This window comes from Chaetodon trifascialis, chromosome 15 (genome assembly GCF_039877785.1).
Source record: "Chaetodon trifascialis isolate fChaTrf1 chromosome 15, fChaTrf1.hap1, whole genome shotgun sequence".
NCBI lineage: Eukaryota > Metazoa > Chordata > Actinopteri > Chaetodontiformes > Chaetodontidae > Chaetodon > Chaetodon trifascialis.
In genome coordinates, this window is record NC_092070.1 from 1,244,203 (window position 1) to 1,266,739 (window position 22,537).

Genomic DNA, 22,537 nt, shown 5'->3' on the forward strand with positions numbered 1-22,537 from the left:
GGTTGGACTTATGTAAATAAGATGCAGTGAGCAGCACTGTGTTACTTGGCTCTCCTGGTAGGTGTCTACATTCAAATGACCACATCTTCTTCAAATATTTTCAGATTTCCATGTGTTAGACATTATTGGAAATTTCAGAAACTACACTTTCAGAATGTGTAAATAACTCAAAATGCCCTCTGGAGACTTGTTGCTGGCTTTCTCGTGGCTGGTTACATTTATGTTTTTGTGGGATTTTGTACTGACAGACACATGTACACATACTGAGTCCAAACCAGGAAACAGGAGCTCATACTAGGTGCCTTGGTGGAGGTAGAATTTTGAAAATAAAAGTCCCCAGATGGTAACACAAGCTTAGTGGGGACCCATGGACAATTCTGGAATTTCAAAATGGTACTAAAATGGTTTATCTGTATTTGGCTTTCATTGATTTTTTTATATTGAAAGTTGAAATCTCAACAACAACTACCAGTGCTTAAGTATTCATATTTACTGGAAATGCTTAACATCTGAACACATGGTACCAGTAGCACCACCATGTTGTCAGTTGTTACATGTTTTATGTTTTGAATAACTCACCATGATACTTAGCAGAACAATATTTTCAGAGTGTATTCCTTGATGATGCAGATTTAGCTATATATCACACCCATTGATGTGCTTAACAGGCCATAGCACTTCATTGCTAAATTGGAGTGCAACCAAATTTGGGAATGTTGTACATATAGCCACACATTTCACAAGTGTGTAACTTTTCATTCAGTTCTACCCACAGGGGCTGTTACATGATATGGTTGAAACATGATATACAATTATGTGGACTTAAATAAATTGAAACTTAGGAAACAAGTTTTCCATGAGCATATGTACGATATATTGAAGCACGGCACACATCATCACATCCTCACCTTGTGGCCATTAGTAAAACACCACTATAAAACTTATTTTTTAAATAATATTTTAATATTGGCTGCACGGTGGCGCAGCAGGTAGTGCACGTGCCTCACAGCAAGAAGGTTGCCGGTTCGATCCCCGGGTCAGGCGGGGCCTTTCTGTGTGAAGTTTGCATGTTCTTCCCGTGCATGCGTGGGTTCTCTCCGGGTACTCCGGCTTCCTCCCACAGACCAAAAACATGCTCATTAGGTTAATTGATGACTCTAAATTGTCCGTAGGTGTGAGTGTGAGTGTGAATGGTTGTTTGTCCTTACATGTGGCCCTGCAATCGGCTGGCGACCGGTTAAGGGTGTACCCCGCCTCTCGCCCATTGTAGCTGGGATAGGCTCCAGCCCCCCGCAACCCCGAAAGGGATAGGCGGTATAGATAATGGATGGATTTTAATATTTTGATTTTTCATTAACAAACAAACAAAGAAGAATCAGAGGGACAGTCCCCTTTATTTGTCACACAACACATGCACATGCACACACACGCCAAGCACTGGTGAAATTTTTCCTCCGCCTTTAACCCATCCTGGTAAGTCCTTCCTCCACGGGGACCCAGTTTCCTTCGTCGTCACCATTGGTCAGGTGGTGATCTTCATGCATGTTTTTCGAGGGGGATTATGGAGGATTGGAGGATCCCCCAGTTGAACATGGGGAGAACATGCAAACTCCACACAGAAAGGCCCCTTTCCTCGAGCAGCAGGCACCAAAGACAGGGTGGAGGACACGTCCCCGGTGCCCACAGCGGGAATCAAACCCGGGACCTTCTAGCTGTGAGGTGACAGTGTTACCTCTATTCTGCCGTGCCACCAAGAAAGAACCAGACAACACAGCTCTTGCAAATTTCCAAAAAACAAAGAAGAAAAGTGATAATGTATATGGGTTACATCAACACATTTGATTTGATTTGATTTGGATCATATCATATACATTGTAGTTTACACTAAAGTCATGTCAACTCAACTCAACTTTATTTATATAGCACTTTACAAACAACCACAGCTGAAATAAAGTGCTGTGCATAAATAGACAAAACATTATAAAGACAATAAAAAAAAAAAAAACAGGAATAAACACTAAAATAATTGTTTTATTATTTTTAAAAACAATAAAACAATAAGTAAACGCATACCATAAAACACTACAACAAGAGCAGAGTCTCATGCGGGGTTGAAAGCCAAGGAATAAAAGTGGGTTTTGAGACGAGTTTTAAAAATGGACAGTGACAGGGCTTGTCTAATGTGTAACCGTAGCTCCTTCCATAATTTAGGAGCCGCCATAGAGAAAGCTCTGTCCCATCTGAGCTTCCGTTTTGATCTCGGTACCTCCAGGTGCAGCAGATCAGCTGACCTGAGGCACTGAGCAGGAGCGTGGGGGTGAAGGCGCTCAGAGAGGTAAGGCAGGGCGAGGCCATTTAAAGAAAACAAATAAAAGAATCTTAAAATGGACCCTAAAGTGCACAGGCAGCCAGTGGAGGGAGGCCAGGATGGAATTTATATGCTCCCTCTTATGCACTCCAGTTAAGAGGCGAGTGGCTGCGTTTTGCACCAGCTGGAGGCATGCGAGGGAGGACTGGCTGACTCCAAAATAAAGTGCATTACAGTAATCCAGCCAAGATGTGATAAAGGCATGGATTCCTGTTTCAAAGTGCTTTTGTGCAAGGAAAGGCTTCACCTTTGCCTGCAGTCTAATCTGGAAAAAACTGGACTTCACTACAATTTAAAATCACTGTCCATCTTAAAACCCAAGCTTGTAACTGTTGGCTTTACATATCCTGCCAAGGAGCCCAAGTCAACAGGAGGGGGTTCACAAGGGCCACTGGGGCCAAACACCATCACCTCCATTTTTTTTTTTTCTCATTGAAATTTAAAAAGTTCAAGGCCATCCAGGCTTTGCTGTCTTCAGTAAGTAAGGGAGGGAGTATCTACCTTTGATAAATCCCATCTGGTCCGGTCCAACCAAAATAGGCAACACCTCCTCCAACCTCCGAGCCAGGAGCTTGGATAAAATCGGCCCCAAGCAGACATGTTGGTCTGTAAGATGCACACAAATCAGACGGTTAACCCTTCTTTAAAATCAGAGAGATATGGGCAAGGTTTAAAGTTGGGGGAAGTGTGCCCCTTTCAAAAGACTCCATAATCATGTTAGTTAACGGATCCACCACATATTTGGCCATCTTTTTATTAAATTCAGGCCCAAACCCATCAGGGTCAGGAGCCTTCCCAGTCTGTAGAATCGTAATGGTCCCCAGGACTTCCTTGGCTGTGATTGGCCTACACAGATCTTTACTGGTTTCTACAGATAAGATAGGGAGATGTCAAAAAAGCTATTTCTTAAAATTGGCATATTTTGGCACTCCAGGTAGAACTCTTGTACAATTCTACTGATAGTTTTGGTTTTGAAATGTTGCTCACCCTTCTTGTCTCTAAGCGAGGGTATTGCATACAATCCTGTCTTGCCCTTGGCTAATCGAACAAGTAGCCGGCTGGATTTGTTACCGGATTCAAACAATCTATGCCTGGCATAAAATATTGCTAATTCAGCTTTTTGAGTTAGCAATTGATCTAAAGCAGATTTGGATGCCCCCAACTCCTTTAACACAGGTGGAAAAAGATTCTTTAAAATCTCTCTCTAAAGTAACAGTGTCTCGTTTGTTTTGGAAATTCTTTTGAGCTGAAGGAAGGAGTTCACCAGGAGACTTCAGATGTCTTGTGCGGAAATATTTATTGCAGGCTTGATGCATCGAGGAGAAGTTGGTGAGCAACACAATGTCCACAAGTGAACCAAGGTAGTGCCACACCAAATTCTGAAGATGTCCCTTCTAATGGGGTGTATTAATACCCCCAATGTCACGTTTTCCTTTCTACTTCTTGAACTATTCCCTATTATGGATATTCTGTACCTACCTTCTACATTTGTGGTACTCTATTGGATAGTGAAAACCAAACAATAGCTCCTACCATACTTCAATTCAATTCAATTTTATTTGTATAGCGCCAAATCACAACAGAAGTTGTCTCAGGACACTTTCCATATAGAGCTGGTACAGACCAAGCTCTTTATCTACAAAGAAACCAACAATTCCCCCATGAGCAAGCACTTGGCGACAGTGGCGAGGAAAAACTTCCTTTTAACAGGCAGAAACCTCGAGCAGAACCAGACTCTGGGTGGGCGGCCATCTGCCTCGACCGGTTGGGTGAGAGAGGAAGAGCAAGAGAGGGAGAGTGAGACAGACAGACAGACAGACAGACAGACAGACAGACAGACAGAAAGAAAAGCAGTCAGAGAGAGAGACAGAGAGAGAGACAGAGACAGAGAGACAGACATGCAGTCACAGTAACAGTGACAGTGGATGTAAATACTTACGTATGCCCTGACATCCAACCCTCTAACTGAGGACACTTTGACCTAATTCCTTTAAACTGTACAGACTAAGCATTCCTCCTTGAGTTTGTCCGGTCTCGGTCTGTACAGTTGATCTATAAGACCTTGGCTACCTCCGTAGTAAGAACAGGGGGAGAGAATTCCTATCTGCTGTCTACTAGAATAGCCTCTAAATATTATGTTAATCTGTCTCTGTTTGAGGTCTCTGTGTTGTTCAACCTTGAGACCTTTGAGCGCCTAACTGTACAGAAGGCCTGTGATAGAAAATTCCCTCACATCATTCAAGCTCCAATTGTTTTGCTAATGTACTCTTCCTTTTTGCGGCTGTGTAAGAAATTATGGATCCTCTGAGAAAGGCCTTGCTTGCCTCCCATTAAGTAGAAGCAGAAACCTCAGGTGAATTGTTAGTGGACATAAATAGTTTCTGCTGATTTTCTAAATATGTCAAAAATGCAGGGTTGCTAAGAAGAGAAGGATTTAAACACCAATGTCTAGAAAAGGGGTCATAGTAAGGTGGCAAGAGTTCTATAGAGACTGATGAGTGGTCTGAAAGAACACATGCGCTGATGGAGCAGGCACCAGTCTTGTCAAGGACTGATCTGGAAACAAAAATGTAATCCATTCTAGAAAAAGAATTGTGCGGATGAGAGAGAAATGTGAAATCTTTCCCTCTAGGATTAGTGATTCTCCATGCATCAAATTGACCAAGATCTGAGCAAAGCTCTGTTGTAGCTTTAGCCATTTTTGAAGGAGGTTGGGTTTTAGGTGGACTATACTCCATGTCAGAAGACAGGCCACAGTTAAAATCCCCACGAAGTATTACATAGGATGGGCAGACTGAGGAAATATCAGCCAGTAACTTAGAATAAAATGAGATTGTCAAAAGTATTGAGTGCATAGGCATAGAGAATTTTTTCACCATACAGAACCCCTGTAACTATAATAAATCTTCCATCTGTATCTCGGATGACCTTATCAAGTGTAAAGGCAAGATGTTTGTGAATAAGTGTTGCTACCCCTCTAATTTTGGAGTTCAAAGAGGAGTAATAAATTTGGCCCACCCAATCATGCTTTGATTTTAAATGTTTAAGATCTGTAAGGTGGGTATCCTGTAGCAATGCAATTTGCGCCTTATCTTTTTTAAGCATGGAAAATATTTTGTGCCTCCTCACGATATGGTTGACTCCCTTAAAATTCAATATTTTGATTTTTGTGTTACTCATTAGGTAGCTGATTGCTCAAATAAATAAAAATGACCCAGATCAAGCAGAGAAATGATGACCCATTATGACAGGTATAGTACAAGAAAACATTATTTGGCATATGGATGAGCTGTGCTGGTATGAACATTTCCATCTTCTAATGATGGGTGAATAACTGAAACATTCTCCATACTGACAAACAAAAAACCCTCCATATCCCACCCCCACTCCCACAACAGAACGTTACTACTTGCCTGTTACCATTCTTGGCATGATGGCATCTATCAATGAAAAACATCTACAGGTAGAGTTATGAGCCACAAAAGGATCCCTCATTAATTGTTAACATATCAAGGTAAACATTATGAAGATGTGACTATATCACACTGCAAATCATGAAAAAGCAAGAAAAAACAACATAGTAGAGTCAGGACCATTTATGCCTTTTAGTGACTGAAGTGCTTGCACAATGCTGTCATAAAAAACAGACTTACGCGGACCTTAATGAGCTGTCTCGTGTAATCCCTGGATCAAACAAGAAGCAAGTCATTAATTAAAAGTGGCTCCTGTCCAACTTTATTCCAATGTGTTGAAAAAGTTTTCCACATCACTGCCATTGTGGTTCACGGTCAGTGTAGCTGGGAAGTGCATATTGATACCCTTGTCAATCAGCAACTGACACACATCGCTGAAAGCCTACCGTCTCTCTCGAACCACAGTTGACAGATCTTGATGTATGAAGATCCATATTCCAGATTAGGCCTCTCCCTCACTGCTGCCATTATCCTGGGTTTATCCCTGGAGTTCTGAAGTGTAATAATCACCGGGCGCAGACGCATGCTCCGTGGCCCCAAGCTACAGTGTGCCCAGTCAATTTTAATATGGCTTTTGGCATCGGGTAGCCAAGTCTCAAAAAAGTTGATGGGGCGTTTTCCCTCCGTGCCCACTTTCAGATTGAGAACACGGATGTTATCCTGTGTGCTCCCATTCTCCATGTCATACATTCAATAGGCCATTACCTTAATTTTCCTCTCAGCTTCAGCAAGTCTCTCGTCCAGACCGGTCACCATGTCCTCCACGTTCGACACTCTCTGCTCTGCCTCAGTAACGCATTTTGACTGACCTTCCAAAGTTGACGATAACCGTGGTGTTCACCGCTGGCGAGGGCTCCTCACCTGTTGATTGCGAGTATTGTTTGGCTAGCAGTCGTTGCAGTCGTCATACTTCATAGGTTGATTTTCGTCTGTTTGGACATCGCTTGTTGTCAAAACGGAGCTTTTTCTTCTTCCCAAGTGCCATGCAACTGAATCCACATAAAATGCCAGAATGGGAACAATAACTTGCATTAAATATGATTAAAGATGAGTGGGAGCGGGAGCTCAGTGCAAACACGTCCTCTAGCTAGCCATCGTCACGTGACCACCACTATAAAACTTTTTAACTGCTGTATCTCCATAATGTGTTATTGAGTGGCAACCAAATTCAGCAAAGTTGTACAGATGGGAATGCTCAACATGTCTGTAGCACCAAATTACAATTTCACATGAATGAGGTGCTAAAAGATGTGAAAAGGTGCTACTGTAGCAGCAGGTTGCAGCTGGCAGTAGCCACAGCAGGGAGCAGCAACAGTTAACAGCTTGCAGCTCTAACATGCATTTTCTCCAGGAAAAGCACTTTCAAAGTTTCTAAATATTTGATGCAACATGAAATTTAAAAGTCATTTTGATTTATGTTTGATAAATGTTTTGAGGTTGTATATATGTATTATATAAAAATCTAATGATTATTAATAGAATATGTAATTTGAAATAGTCTATGTTGTTGATCCTCAGAACACTGCCTGCTGACTGCTAACAATCCATTGATACAGTTGGAGTACTTTATTATCTTCCATCTATCACCACTCCCTTTCTGTTCTCCCTCAGGCTACAACCACCCTGCTCTCCTCAAACTGATGGCCAATCCCAACAATCTGGTAGGCTGGCTTCACAAACAAGGTCATTTATGTCATGGAGTCGTATTGTTTGGTCTTCAGTGATACAGTATATAGTGTATGCTATTTCAGTAAACTAAACCATTTTCACAGTAAATACTAAATTGTGAATATTGCACACAGTTCTCAAGTTCAAGCCTCATAATTTTTGTGATTAAAACTTTACTGGTGTCAACTGTTGTAGCAAAGCATTGTTGGTATCAGTGAATGGGGGATATAATGTTGTTTACCCTACTAAACTAACTTCATCACAGTGTAGTAGTGTAGGTGAGAGCATTTTAAAGGTTGATAAGATTTAAATAAATAGAATTTTCTGAATGCCAATTTAAAGCTCCAGTTGTGCTTTGTTGACCAAAAAAGTGTGGGCGTGTGTGTATGTGTGTGCCCGTGGGCGCATATGTGCATATGTGTATGACTTTTTTTTGCAGAGTACACTTGTGAACCGACCTGCCCTGGGAATCCTGCCACCAGAGAACTTTCCAGACAAGCTCACTGAGAGTCTTCTTTCAGTTAGTAAAATGCAAATTTACCATTATAATTCAGAATAAGCACTATTATTGTTGCTGTCATTATTGTTGTAATGAAACTGTACATAATGTTATATATTTTACATTTTTTAAGCTTTTTTAAACAACAGCACCACAATTTGCCTTTCCCTGTCAGGTGGCTCCCAGTGGAATGACTCGTGTTCAGACAATGGCTTGTGGCTCTTGCTCCAATGAAAATGCTTACAAAGCAATGTTTATCTGGTACAGGGTGAGTAAGAACACATTGGAATATGTTAACTTTTACCTTTAGCATGGTCTAAAATATGGTAGAAGACCTCAGTTATAACAAAAACCTGGGACACAGGAAAAAATAAGAGGTCAGTATCCATGCAGCAAAGGACACGACATTCTGACTTTAAGATACACAAGTACATATAGTTCATACATACTGTATATACAGTACACACGACAGGCCAAACTATAGCCTGTGGGACAACTGTGTGTTTTTAAATGGCTGATGGTGAATTTTTAAAAATAGGCTGTAATATTGCTTAAGCATATTTCTCATAAATTGCACAGTGTGTGCAGCACACATCCTAGTTTAAACACTAAGGGCTCTATTTTCAACTCCGCCGGCGGCGCGGCGCAAAGTCAGGTCCGCTGCGCCGATGGGGCGTGGCGGCGCAGACTTTGGTATTTTTGTGCGCTGCGCCGAGGGAGAAGGAGAAAGCCGGAGTGCCCGGAGAGAACCCACGCATGCACGGGAAGAACTTGCAAACTTCACACAGAAAGGCCCGACCCGGGAATCGAACCTGCGACCTTCTTGTCTGTTCTATATTTTGTGTTATATTTTGTTTATATATATATTCTCAATATAAATATTTTGTTTTTATATTTGCTTTATATATATATATAGTTCTCTCTCTTTTCTTTCTTTTCTAATTTTATTCTAATTCTATTCTTGTAAGGAGCACTGCAACAAAAACAATTTCCCCTTGAGGGATAAATAAAGGATTTCTGATTCTGATTCTGATGTCTAAATATGAGGTCCTTAGATGGTAAATCCTCGGCGTACTCCTCATCCTCCTCAAAGCAATGATGTACTCCATCTTTGTAGATAATGTAAGCATTACAATGATAACATTTGTATTTGGAATGAAATGACGTGGGTAATAGCGGAGAGCGATCATCACTTACATTTTTTCCATGTGTCTGTCTCTCTCTGTCTCTTGTCTTGTCTCATGTCACGGCTGTCTCTGGCTGGCACAGCAACGTTAACCGATTAGTTCGCATCCCTGTTTCACCTGTGTACATTCGGTCAGGGTGAGTGACCATTACACGTGCCAAACGCACTTGCGATGTCGTTAGATGAGATGCTGATCAAAATATAGGTCTGACTGTATGTGCTGACTCAGATAGTTGCATTGAATCGTGGCTGTTGCTAAATATTCATCGCAGTGTGCATTCGATGACTGACCGAGCACTGCTGAAAACACCATTAAAACCTCGCTCCCCTCTTGTTGACGGTGTGATATATGGCGTCATCAACCACGTTTTCAGTGGATAGCCGTTATCACCTAGCAGCCACCCATCCATAGGGGTGTCCCCCTGAAAGACTGTAGGAATGCTAGAATTCGCCGCGATGAACGAGTCGTGCCGACCCGGGGAAAGTGGCAAACACGTTTGTCACCAGGCAATTTGAGTTACAGATCACCAGACATCCCTGTTTCACCTGTGTACATTCGGTCAGGTTGAGTGACCATTACGCGTGCTGAATGCGCTTTCGATGTGGTCAGATGAGATACGGATCAAAATACATAAATTTAGGTCTGACTGTATGTGCTGACTCAGGTAGTTGCATTGAATTGCGACTGTTGCTAATAATTGATCGCAGTGAAATGCCAGACACTGTGGAAACCTGACTGTGAGGTGTTGGTGACGTGAGTGCACGACTCCGCCGGTTTACGAAAATCCACTTGTGCCACTGGCGCACAGAGTTGACCAGGTCTGAGGTGGCGAGCTTTCATCACACTTTTACACCGCCGGCGCAGACCGAAATAGTCGAAAATTCCAATGCGCTGGCTCATTATGCCGACACCTCCCCCCTACTGCACCGCAGCGCCCATCCTGGCGCACCTCTGTACGCCTCGGTTTACCAAAATACCAAGTGTGCCGTGCGCGTGCCGTGCGCCTGCCTGCGCCGCTCGAAAATACTACTGCGCCGGCGGCGCAGCCTGCGCCGCACTAGCAGCGGAGTCGAAAATAGAGCCCTAAATGCCACTGTCATCTTGCAAAACTACTAGGAAGCCTTGCCATTGCACTTTTGCACCATTGCACACCGGCCCGTGTGGCTGACAGTGTCCCATACAGAACACAAAGCTAAAATTAGCATGTCAAATAACACATTGAAAAGGTCTCAAACACCCTTAGAATGCCGGTAACAATTATTTAAGCCTAGGTTAGCATGTTAGCATTAGCATGCTAACATTAGCATGTCAAATAACACATTAAAAACATCTGAACCACCATTAGAATGCAATGAACATTCATTTTAACGTATGTTAGCATATTAGCATTAGCATGCTAACATTAGCATGTTAGCACAACAATCCGACATCAATAGTCAAACCTCCATGCACCAACAAGTTTATAGGACCTCATGTTATTGTTATTGTTATTATGAAAATATTTACACCCCTTCACTTTCCCGACATTTTGTTATGTTACAGCCTTTTTCCACAATGGATTAAATTCCTTTTTTGTCTGATCAAGCTACATACAATACCCCATAATGACAAACTGAAAAAGTTTTTTTAGGATTTTTTTCAAATGTATTAAAAATAAAAAACTGAAATATTGCATGTACATAAGAATAGTACCTTCTCCTCCTATTGCTCAGTTTGGCCGGATGGCCAGCTCTAGGAAGAGTCCTGGTGGTTCCAAACTTCTTCCATTTACGAATGATGGAGGCGATTGTGCTCTTCGGGACCTTCAATGCTGTAGAAATTTTTTTGTACCCTTCCCTAGATCTGTGCCTCGATGCAATCCTGTCTAGGAGGTCTACAGACAATTCCTTTGACTTCATGGCTTAGTTTTTGCTCTGACATGCACTGTCAACTGTAAGACCTCATGTAGACAGGTGTGTGCCTTTCCGAATCATGTCCAAACAATTGAATTCACTACAGGTGGACTCCAATCAAGTTGTCGAAACATCTCAAGGATGATCAGTGGAAACAGGATGCACCTGAGCACAATTTTGAGTGTCATAGCAAAGACTTTGAATACTTATGCACATATTATATTTCAGTTTTTTATCTTTAATAAATTTGCAAAAATTTCTATGAAAACTTTTTCACTTGTCATAACTTTCACTGTTTGTCAATTGATGAGACAAAAAAGGAATTTAATTTAAAAAAATCTGGGGAAAGTGAAGGGGTATGAATAATTTCCGAATACACTGTATCTGACTCTGTATGAAGATGTAACTAACAGCAGTTTGACACTTTAGAAAATACGCTTATTGCTTTCTTGCCAAAAATTAGTTAAGATGATCAATACTACTCTCATGTCTGAGTAAATATGAAGCTACAGCCAGCAGCCTGGATAGCATAAATACCAAAAAGAGGGGGAAACGCTGGCCTGGTTGTGTAAGGCAGCGAAAACTTTGTGTATTGCTGGAATATTTCGACATCTAACTCTGAAATGATTTTACACTGGACATCATGACTGGAGCGATTTAGATATGTCAGACTTCAACAGATTTTCCTGTTAAATAAAAAAAAAAAACAACAGATAATTAAAGGACAACAGAAACTTTTTGTGACTCCTGTTTGTCATGCAGTGCCTTCAGTGTAGCCCTCACGTGGTGTTTTTTTTTTTCTTTCCCAGAATTGAGCATTAATTTTCACAGTTTTGACGTTTGACAAAGACATGTTTGCCATAAATCAGTATCCTGTTGCCCCTAAACCTACTGTCATAAATACATCCATTAAAATTTTGACTGTATTTTTAAAGAATACTGTTAAAACCTGTACCTGAACCGTATCCTTTGTTAAATTAAATAAGAACTCAGATATTATCTCAACAACCAAATGTAAATTAAACTTCTCCTTTTTCTATAGAACAAGGAGCGAGGCCACAACACACCATCTGAGGAGGACCTCAGCACCTGCATGATAAACCAAGTGGGTGAAAGAAATCTCACTACTTATAATTACTTTGATATTGCTGCCTGTATTGTACAAACTAGTTGTATCTTCCTCTGTGTTCTGTGTTTCTCTGTTTCTCTCTTTTATCTCTCTGTCTCAGGCCCCAGGTTGTCCAGACCTCAGTATTCTATCCTTCATGGGGGGTTTTCATGGAAGAACGATGGGTACATTAAATACTTCCATAAATGCAACTCATTTCTGTTCTCCAGTAGTGCTGTGTGGTGAAATAAAAAAAAAAAGAGAGCTCTCTCCCATGTTAGATTACAAAACCATGCGAGCATCAGAATCACAATTTGCTTTTTTTTGGCCGTGTGTGGACATACAAGGAATCTGACTCAAGTTTAAAAGTTGCACTCAATCTACTTGCATAGGAAAAAATTGACATACAGCTCAGCAAGGACCAAAAAAAAGAAGTCTGAACATAAGGTTAAGCAATTTTTTTAAAAATAATGCGGCAAAAGACAACATATACAATAAAATTTACAGTGTGTAGGTATTTATGTTGACACTGACCGTGAGTGATGAATTTACATATTAAAAACTGTTCTTTAATGGATTATAAATGGCCATTCAATGGATGATTTGGTGTCAGAGGTTTAGTGACACTGTATGACTGGTTGACTGTTAATCACGGTGATGCCTTGTGGAAAGAAACTGTTTTTGTGTCTACTTGTTTTGGTAGGAGAAGTTTGAACATGGTGTGTCCATGATGTTGAGGGGTCTGCAGTGATGCTTCCTGCCAGTTTTCTCATTATGGGTGGAATAGGTGTAAGTGCTATGTATTAAGTCCTGAATGGAGAGCAGGTTGGCACCAATAATCAGCAGTCCTTATAGTCATTGCAATCTGTTCTTGTCCTGTTAGTGCCAGACCCAAACCAGACAATGATGGATGTGCGTAGAACAAAATGGATCAGCAGCAGCTGTTGAGGCAGGTTGAACTTCCTGGGCTGATGCAGGAAGTACATCCTCTGTTGCGCCATCTTTATGATGGCTACGTTTGAAGTCCACCTTAGATAAGACTTCATTGATCCCACATTGGGGAAATTAAGTTGTTACAGACAGCAAGTATTACAAAAAGTAATGGAACAGTGGAACAAAAAGGATCAAGATAGAGAATAGAAAAACAAGTATGTATATATGTGGATTATGTACAGATTATAAAATACTAAATGGCATAAAAATTTCACTGCCATAAAAAGTACTGTATACAGTAGGTCCTGGGAGAGATAGTAGATTCCAGAAACCTGAAGGTTTTTACAGTGCAAACAATGTTGTTGAGGATGGTGATGGGGGGCAGTGTTGCGTGGCTTCTCCTTAAGTCACCTGTCATCTCCACAGTTTTAAGCATGTGCAGTGCCAGGTTGTTCTGACTGCATGATATGCAGACTCGTCACCGTATTGGATGAGGCCAATGCCATTGTGTCATCTGCAAACCTCAATAGTTTAGCAGACGGGTGTCTTGAGGTGCAGTCGTTGGTGTAGAGGGAGAAGAGCAGTGGTGAAAGCACGCATCCCTGGGGGTTCCAGTGTTGATGGTCCAGGTGTTGTATGTGACTTCCCCAGCCTCACCAATTTCTTCTTGTCTGTTAGGAAGTTTGTTTCCAGACATTTCTCGGATGATTGTGTTGAGGTCTAGTCCTTGCATATGTACCAAGATAGTTGAGGTGCTGCAGGATGTAGTTCATTCCCATGTTAACAGCTTCCTCCACTGACTGCCCAGCAAATGTGATTCATGAGTTGTTGAAGATCTGTGTGACGATGGGTGTCAGCTGATCAGCACAGACTTTCAGGGGACAGGAGGGGGACATGCCATCTTGGTCTGACGCCTCCCTGATCTTCTTGACACACATTTTGTATGTAGATCCTGAGTGCTGAGCCCGGTTGCATGATGGTTGTTGATGTAGGGCTATCGTACCTGCAGTAGAATGTATTCAGGCCATTGGCCAGTGATGGTTCTCAGCTGTGTGTGGGGATGGTCTCCTGTAGTCGGTGATGTCATGCACTTTCTTCCACACTGACAAAGGGTTGTTAACTCAGTGATTGCACTGAATATTCTGTAGCAGTGGTCTTGTGTATTACTGTCCCTTGTGAGACCCTTGATGTGCTGTCTGTATTTTGGCAGATGGTGGATTTGCACAGTATATGCTCACTGTGCCAGGTGTCATTAACTTTTGCAAATCTGCAAAAGTTAATGTTTGTTCAATTCAGGAGCAGCAGTTCTTCCATATTATTTGTCAGAGGGTGGACACTGCATGAAATCCCTGCCGTCTCACCTTAATGAGCCAAAAAAAGTCTGACCCGTAGATCTCTAGATGTTTAATAGCTTCTCCCAACTATCGGAGGGACAGTTCAAAATGTGACAAATAAACAAAAACAAAGAAAGTACTAAAGAGCGCAGTGCAGAGGAGGCCATCTTGGGTTGAAATCCAAGCATAGAGCATTGCAGCTCTTTCATAATGGTCCCGTTGTGCTTGAATAGATTCGGAGTGAAGCATTTCCATGACAGAGCCTGAGACACACACATGATGAATGAATGAATGAATGAATGAAATACCAGTACTATATGTCTATCAGTCCAACAACAGTCATCTCACACTCACCACTCTGCTGTTTCAAAATTCTCTTCATAGCTGAAAAGGTTTCATTAATTTCATTCCCGGCAAATCTTCTTGGCCACCTTTTATATAGGTGGTAATCGATGGTCCTTAAAACAAAATGTTTCCAAAATGTTGTTTTAGTGTGTCACATTAAAAGCAGACACGGAAAGGGAGGTGTAATGCTCTTTGAGCTGGGTATAGACATTAAGATATGTCGGATCAAGATATATTATTGCTAGATGGGTGTTTTATTGATAGATATTGATGTTAATCTGAAGCACACCTGAAATGCTGTATGGCAGTTGAATTTAAGAGTTAGACTTATTGTGACATTGTAGATTCATGGCTCACATGTTTTTGCTTTGTTAAGGTTGCTTGGCAACGACACACTCCAAAGCAATCCACAAGCTGGATGTGCCATCATTTGATTGGCCAATTGCACCATTCCCCAGACTGCAGTACCCACTGGAGGAATTTACCAGAGAGAATGCGCAGGAAGAGGCCCGCTGTCTGGAGGAGGTAGGCAGAGGGGACATGTGTATGTGCACATTCATGAAATACAACTGTCAGTTGATACAAGCAATCATAACTGCACTGGTGGTCTTTTTGATTCCTCCTTCTAATTACAAAAATACAAAACAAACAAAAAAATGTAAAAACTGAAGGAAAAATAGCAACAGATATAGAAAAAAAATTAAGTTTTTCCATCAAAGCAAACTAGAAAACAGTTTACACCATGAGTAGCATTCAGCATATGTCATCCCTTCCTAGCAATCTGACTATTGTTATTCATACCATAGCCAGAGGATGTGCTGTATTTTCAGAAAAAGCACAGCTGTGATGAATATTTAAAAAAATAAATTAATTTAAAAATTAATTTTAAAAAAATTAATAAACTGTTTGCAGGCTCCAGATGCGACTTCATCTGATCACTGGGGTTCATTGGGTGCAGGTGCAATCATACATTTTATTTTTCAAACTGATTTGGACATTTGAAGGGTATATCTCTCTATGCTGACTGAACAGTGAGTTGTGTTGAGTTCCCTGCATGCTGTCATGTAATTTATGTCCTGGTGTTCCAAAAAACACCTGTTTGAAACATTCCACAGCTAAACAGGTTAATTGATATCAGGTGATAGTGTCATGATTGGTATGAAAGGGGCATCCTGGAAAGGCTCAATCAAGCAAGGATGGAGTGAGATTCACCACTTTTTGATGCACATCACTCTATAAAAGATATTACTACATTAGCTTTTTTAGAATCAAGGCTGTGATTTTTATGTTCCATTGTATGAATTTCATCAGGCCATTTGTCAAGTAAATTCAGGCACAGGAGCAGCAATTTTCAGTCAGCAATATTTTGGTTTGCTGTACTTAATTGCTCTCATATACATAAATTGTGCGTGCTTATTTTATGACCCGAATACTTGATTTGCCATGGTTGTGCAAGTAGATTAACCAATTCCTTAATAATATTGAGGCTAAACATACATCTTGTATGTTCTTTTGATAATTCATTAATCAATAAATCTTTAAAGCTATAAATTGTAAAAATAAATAAATAGATAAATTACTCCCGTCTTAACTTCACAGAGTGCAAAATTGTGTATACAAAGTGTTCAGCTTGTCTGGCTAACAGTTAGAAATAGTATACAGCTTACAGTCATATGCAAAAGTTGTTTTAGTTTTTCTGAGTTTTTTAATTTTCTGTTTATCAGCATTTAATATACCAATAATTTGAGCACTCCTCTAGTGATTCATGCTGGTACCTTATAAGGCCATGTTATCACACAAGAAGTATTGCCAGTATATATGATACTTGAATATCCAATTTATTTTAAGAGCTGTTTGGACTGTCATGTGCATCTCCAGGTGGAGGACCTGATCGTAAAGTGGAGGCAGAAGGGGAACCCTGTGGCAGGGATTGTAATTGAGCCAATTCAGGCTGAAGGCGGAGATAACCATGCATCCCCAGACTTCTTCAGAAGCCTCCGCAACATTGCGCGCAAGGTAACAGGTATTACTGTAGTAAATCCTGTAACAGGCATGAGCTTGTTCTTGTGATTTGAGTAGCATCAACTTGGAAAGTACACTGGTTTATTAACCTCAGACACCACTGTGCCAACATGAAATACATCAAATATTCCCAGTAGTAGCTTATGATAGATGTTCATTGGCAAAGCAACATCTTACAATAGATTAATAATTGGATAATCAGTACTGGATTTCAGCGCATCAATATGCCAATAACACGACCTCCACCATGTAACAGCCTGCACATGGTTTTGGAATTGTGGCACAGAGCAGAAAGCTCCTGGCTATGAGTCCTAACTCTCCGACCCACTTGCTCATATCTGGAGGGCAAACCCCCTCCTCCATATGTATATAGTTCTGTTTAACACCATCGGTCAGCTTGAAAATCCTGCTCCCTAAACTGTTTCACCCTCTTCTGAGGCAGAAACCAGGCTCTGGGTGGGCGGCCATCTGCCTCGACCGGTTTAGTCAGAGAGGGAGAGCAAGAGAGAGAGAGTGGGACAGACAGAGAGAGACAGACAGAAATGCAGTCAGAGAGACAGAGAGAGAGACAGACAGACAGACATGCAGTCACAGTAACAGTGACAGTGGATGTAATAACAGTAGTAGCAGTTGCAGTGGATGTCAGGCAGGGCCAAGGCAGGAGACGCAGCCGCAATCCACAATCCAGACTCAGCCACTGTGGAACCTGCGAGACGACAAAGCACAGAGACTCCGGGGAAGGAGATAAGTTAGTAACACACTGTGGTAGGACATGAAAGCGTGCAGATGGAGAGGGAGAGAAAGACAGAGGAGCTCGGTGTATCTTTGGAGGTCCCCTGACAGTCTAATCCTATAGCAGCATAACTAGGGGCTGGTCCAGGACAAGCCTGAGCCAGCCCCAACTATAAGCTTGGGAAAGCTTTAAGCCTACTCTTAAATGTAGAGACAGTGTCAGCCTCCCGGACAAAGACTGGAAGATGGTTCCACAGGAGAGGAGCTTGATAGCAAAAGCTCTGATTCCTGTTCTGCTTTTTGAGACTTTAGGAACCATAAGTAGACCTGCATTCTGGGAACGCAGTGTTCGAGTGGGGTAATGAGGTACTATGAGCTCTTTAAGATAAGAAGGTGCCTGGCCATTTATGGCTTTGTAAGTAAGGAGGAGAATTTTAAATTCTCTTCTAAACTTTACAGGGAGCCAGTGCAGAGTGGCTAGTGTTGGAGAAATATAATCTCTCTTCCTGGTTTTTGTCAGAACACGTGCTGCAGTGTTCTTGAGCAACTGGAGAATATTCAGCAAAGAATTTGGGCAGCCTATAGATAGGAATTGCAATAATCCAGCCTGAAAGTTATGAATGCATTGACTAGTTTTTTTTTTGCATCATTTTGAGACAAAATATGCCTGATTTTTGCAATATTACGTAAGTGAAAAAAGACAGTCCTTGAAATTTGTTTTACATGGGAGTGAAAGGACATGTCCTGTTCAAAGATAACTTCCTGATTCTTTACAGTGGTGCTGGAGGCCAGCACAATGCCATCCATAACTACTATGTCATCAGAAAGTGACTTTCTAAGATGTTTAGGGCCTACTACCATAACTTCAGTTTTGTCCGAGTTTAGCATCAGAAAACTGCAGGTCATCCAGGTCTTTATGTCCTGAAGACATGCTTGTAGTCTAGTTAACTGACTGGTTTCTTCTGGCTTCATTGATAAATATAGCTGGGTATCATCTGCATAGCAATGAAAATTTATTGATTGCTTCTTGATAATCTTCCCTAAATGAAGCATATACAAGTTTTGGTCCAAGCACAGAACCTTACGGAACTCCATAGCTGACTTTAGCAAGCACAGAGGAGTCGTCATTAACGTGAACAAACTGAGAGTGATATGACAAGTAGGATTTAAACCAGCTTAGCGCAGTTCCCTTAATGCCAGTGAAGTGTTCCGGTCTCTGCAATAGGATACCATGATCAATGGTGTCAAATGCAGCGCTAAGATCCAATAAGACTAGTACAGAGACAAATCCTTTATCAGATGCAATTAGAAGGTCATTTGTAACTTTAACCAGTGCTGTCTCTGTGCTATGATGCACTCTAAATCCTGACTGGAAATCCTCATATAAACTATTATTGTTTAGAAAGTCGCACAGCTGATTGGCAACTGCTTTCTCAAGAGTTTTTGAAAGAAAGGGAAGGTTGGATATCGGTCTATAGTTGGCTAAAACCCCTGGATCAAGAGTAGGCTTTTTAAGTAGTGGTTTTATCACAGCTACTTTAAAGGACTGTGGTACGTAGCCTGTTGATAAAGACAGATTGATCACGTCTAATACTGAAGAGTCAATTAAAGGTAATACTTCTTTAAACAGCTTAGTCGGGATGGGATCTAAAATACAGGTTGATGATTTTGATGATGAAATTATTGAAATTAGTTGGTGAAGGTCGACAGGAGTACAACAGTCTAAAACTGCAACAGACTGAGTAACAGTTTCTACGGTTTCTGTGTTTGAAGACAAAACAGTACCTGTTGACGGCAGGAGCCGATGAATTCTGTCTCTAATAGTTAGAATTTTATCATTAAAGAAGCTCATGAAGTCATTACTGTGCAGAGCTAAAGGAATACATGGTTCAACAGAATTATGGCTCTCTGTCAGCCTGGCTACAGTGCTGAAGAGAAACCTGGGATTGTTCTTATTTTCCTCTATTAGTGCAGAGTAATAGGCTGCCCTGGCACTGTGGAGGGCTTTCCTGTATATTTTAAGACTGTCTTGCCAGGCGAACCGAAATTCTTCCAAATTGGTAGAACACCATTTCCTTTCTATTTTCCGTGAAGTTTGCTTTAATTTGCGGGTTTGACGAGTATACCATGGAGCTAGGGCTGGGCGGTATGACCTGAAATTCTTTTTATAACTTAAATTTTTATTGAGTTTTCACAAGTGTATAACAAAAACAATAACAATACAGCATGAAACTAACAAACGGTCTGGAAGTATTACTGTACAGTCCATTGTTCCATTTAGCTTTTGTTCAGTTGATGTCTTGGTGTCTCGTATAAATGTTCCATTTTTCCCAGTTTTTTTCAAATGTGTACTCAACAGGTATGTCAATTTTTCCATTACAAGGATTTCTTGGACAATTTCCAACCACTGCTCCTGGTTTGGAGCGTTCACGTTAAGCCAGTTTCTTGTGACCGCTTTCTTGCTTGCTGCAAGTAATACTTTAGTCAAGTACAGATCTTCTTTCATTACAACCTTCTCAATATTCCCAAGATACATCACTGGACAGGTGTTTGGTATTCCATATCCCAAAACATTTTTTACAACTGAGTTAACATTCTGCCAATATAACCTCATTTTTACACAATTCCAGAAGATGTGTGCATGATCTGCCTCCATGCTCCCACATAATCTCCAGCAGTCTTGCTGTATAGCAAGTTGCCTAGATTTTATCTTTGGTGTTATAAAGTAGCGAGTTAGGTTCTTCCAGCAGAACTCCCTCCATATTAATGAATTTGTTGATGTACATTGTGTCTCACACATGTGATACCACTCCTCCTCTTGTATTTGGATTTTTAGTTCTGCTTCCCATTTTGCTTTTATATAAAGCGTTGATTCTTTCCTGCTCTCACCCAAAGCTCGATAAAAAGCAGAGATAGGCTGGGACCCCTTCTGTTTGTATGAGTCGATCATTACTCCAATCACCTTATTTATAGTTTCATTTGGCCTGATCTCTTTTGTAAAATAGTCTCTCAGCTGTAAGTATCTATAAAAATCTTTGTTTTCGAGACTGTACTTTGTCTTAAGATCCTGGAAACTTAAAAACTGTCCACCTTCTGATACTGTACATATTGCTGTCACACCTTTTTGTACCCATTCTTTGAATGCTGGATCATACGTCCCTGGCTTAAACTTAAGATCATACGCAAACCACTCCAGATTGCATATATCCCTCTTAAGTTTGTATTTTCTTACAACAATACTCCATATTTCAAGTGTGAATGCTACCATTGGGTTCATACTATGTCTCAAAGCACCTGCCAAATGTTTATCCCCCACCAATATCTGGGTTTGAACACCCCGTACTTCCCTTTCCATTTCTTTCCATTTCGACTCATAGTCAGGTCTACACCAGCAGGCCAGATACCTAAGTTGGGCTGCGTAAAAATATTCTGTGAGATTAGGTAAAGCCATCCCCCCCTTACTTTTAGGTAGTTGAAGTGTCGTAAATCTTATTCTTGGCTTTTTACTATTCCAAATGAATCTAGAAATCATCTTATCCCAGGCTATAAATTTGTTTTGGGGGATATTAATTGGAAGGGCCTGAAACAAATATAACAATTTAGGTAAAATATTCATTTTGACTGTCTGTATTCTAGCACTTAAGTCTAATGGGAGGGTAGACCACCTTTCAAGATCTTTTTGAATGTTTTTCTCAATTTCACTATAGTTGTTTTCAAACATGTCAGGGAGTGTCTTACTCAGAGTTACACCAAGATATTTCATTGTTTTAGAATTCCATTTCAGATTATATGCATCTCTTATTTGACGGGATGGAGAATAATTTAACGAGAGAATTTGTGTTTTTGATATATTCAGTTTGTACCCTGAATAGTATTCATACTTTTCTAAAAGAGACATTAGGTGTGGGAAACATATGTCTGGTTGTTCAAGAAAAATTATGACATCATCCGCAAAAAGGCCAATGATATGTTCAGTCCCTCCTACAGTGACACCCTGCAGGTCCCCACTCTGCCTTATTGCCTGTGCTAAAGGCTCGACATATAAAGCAAAAAGAGTGGGAGACATACAACAGCCCTGTCTTGTCCCCCTCTCCAACTGAATCGAATTAGACAGGCTTCCATTTACTCTGATCTTAGCTGTGGGCTCTTGATACATAGTTTTAATACATTGGATTACCTTTTCATTGAAGCCAAATCTCTTTAGTACCTCATACAAGAATAACCAACTAACACTATCAAATGCTTTTTCAGCATCTAAACTAACCAGAATTGTACTTGTACCACTTTTTTGGGCGTTGTTTAGAATATGGAGGGTTCTTCTAATATCGTGTGTTTGGCGACCTTTAATAAAGCCGGTTTGATCTTCATCAATAAAATCTGGTATGAAGGCCTCGAGTCTTTTGCAAATAATTGATGTGAATAGTTTGTAGTCTACATTTAAAAGTGAAATCGGCCTATAGTTTTTGCAGTCTTCTTTATCTTTGCCATCTTTGGGTAGAACAGTAATAATCGCTTCTTTCCACAATGGGGGAGCCCTACCCTCATTAAGGGTCCAGTTAAAGCAGGATAGAAGCAAAGGTGTTAGCTCCTTCTGGAAGGTCTTATACCATTCAGAAGGGTACCCATCACTGCCTGGTGATTTGCTAGTCTTCAACCTGCTAATTGCAGCTTCTAGCTCCTTCACTGTGAATTGTGACGTAACAGTGTCATTCTGTGTCTCACCAATAGATGGCAGGTCAAGTGTGTCAAGAAAGCTTCTTATTGTTTTTTCATCAGCTGATACTGGTTTAGAATAAAGGTTCTTGTAGTATTCCTCAAATATTCTTTCTATTTCATCTGGTTCGTGTGATAGTTGGTTGGTTTGAGGGTTCCTTATTTTATAAATTGTGTTAACAGCCTGTTGTTTTCGCAGTCGCCTAGCCAAAAGCCTTGTTGCTTTGGAGCCTGATTCATAATATGTCTGCCTTACAAATCTT

The 22,537-nt window shown here is 40.8% G+C and overlaps 1 protein-coding gene across 2 annotated transcripts in view; it reads left to right on the top strand.

The window, feature by feature from the left end:
* The window catches only part of abat (4-aminobutyrate aminotransferase), a 104,903-nt gene that overhangs the window by 54,063 nt on the left and 28,303 nt on the right, over positions 1–22,537 (top strand). For both annotated transcript variants that reach the window (XM_070980232.1, XM_070980234.1), the window contains 7 exons: positions 7,453–7,502; positions 7,949–8,029; positions 8,184–8,276; positions 12,130–12,192; positions 12,317–12,380; positions 15,184–15,332; positions 16,686–16,823. In XM_070980232.1, coding sequence (XP_070836333.1) covers positions 7,453–7,502; positions 7,949–8,029; positions 8,184–8,276; positions 12,130–12,192; positions 12,317–12,380; positions 15,184–15,332; positions 16,686–16,823 — 638 coding nt within the window. The remainder of the gene's footprint in view (positions 1–7,452; positions 7,503–7,948; positions 8,030–8,183; positions 8,277–12,129; positions 12,193–12,316; positions 12,381–15,183; positions 15,333–16,685; positions 16,824–22,537) is intronic.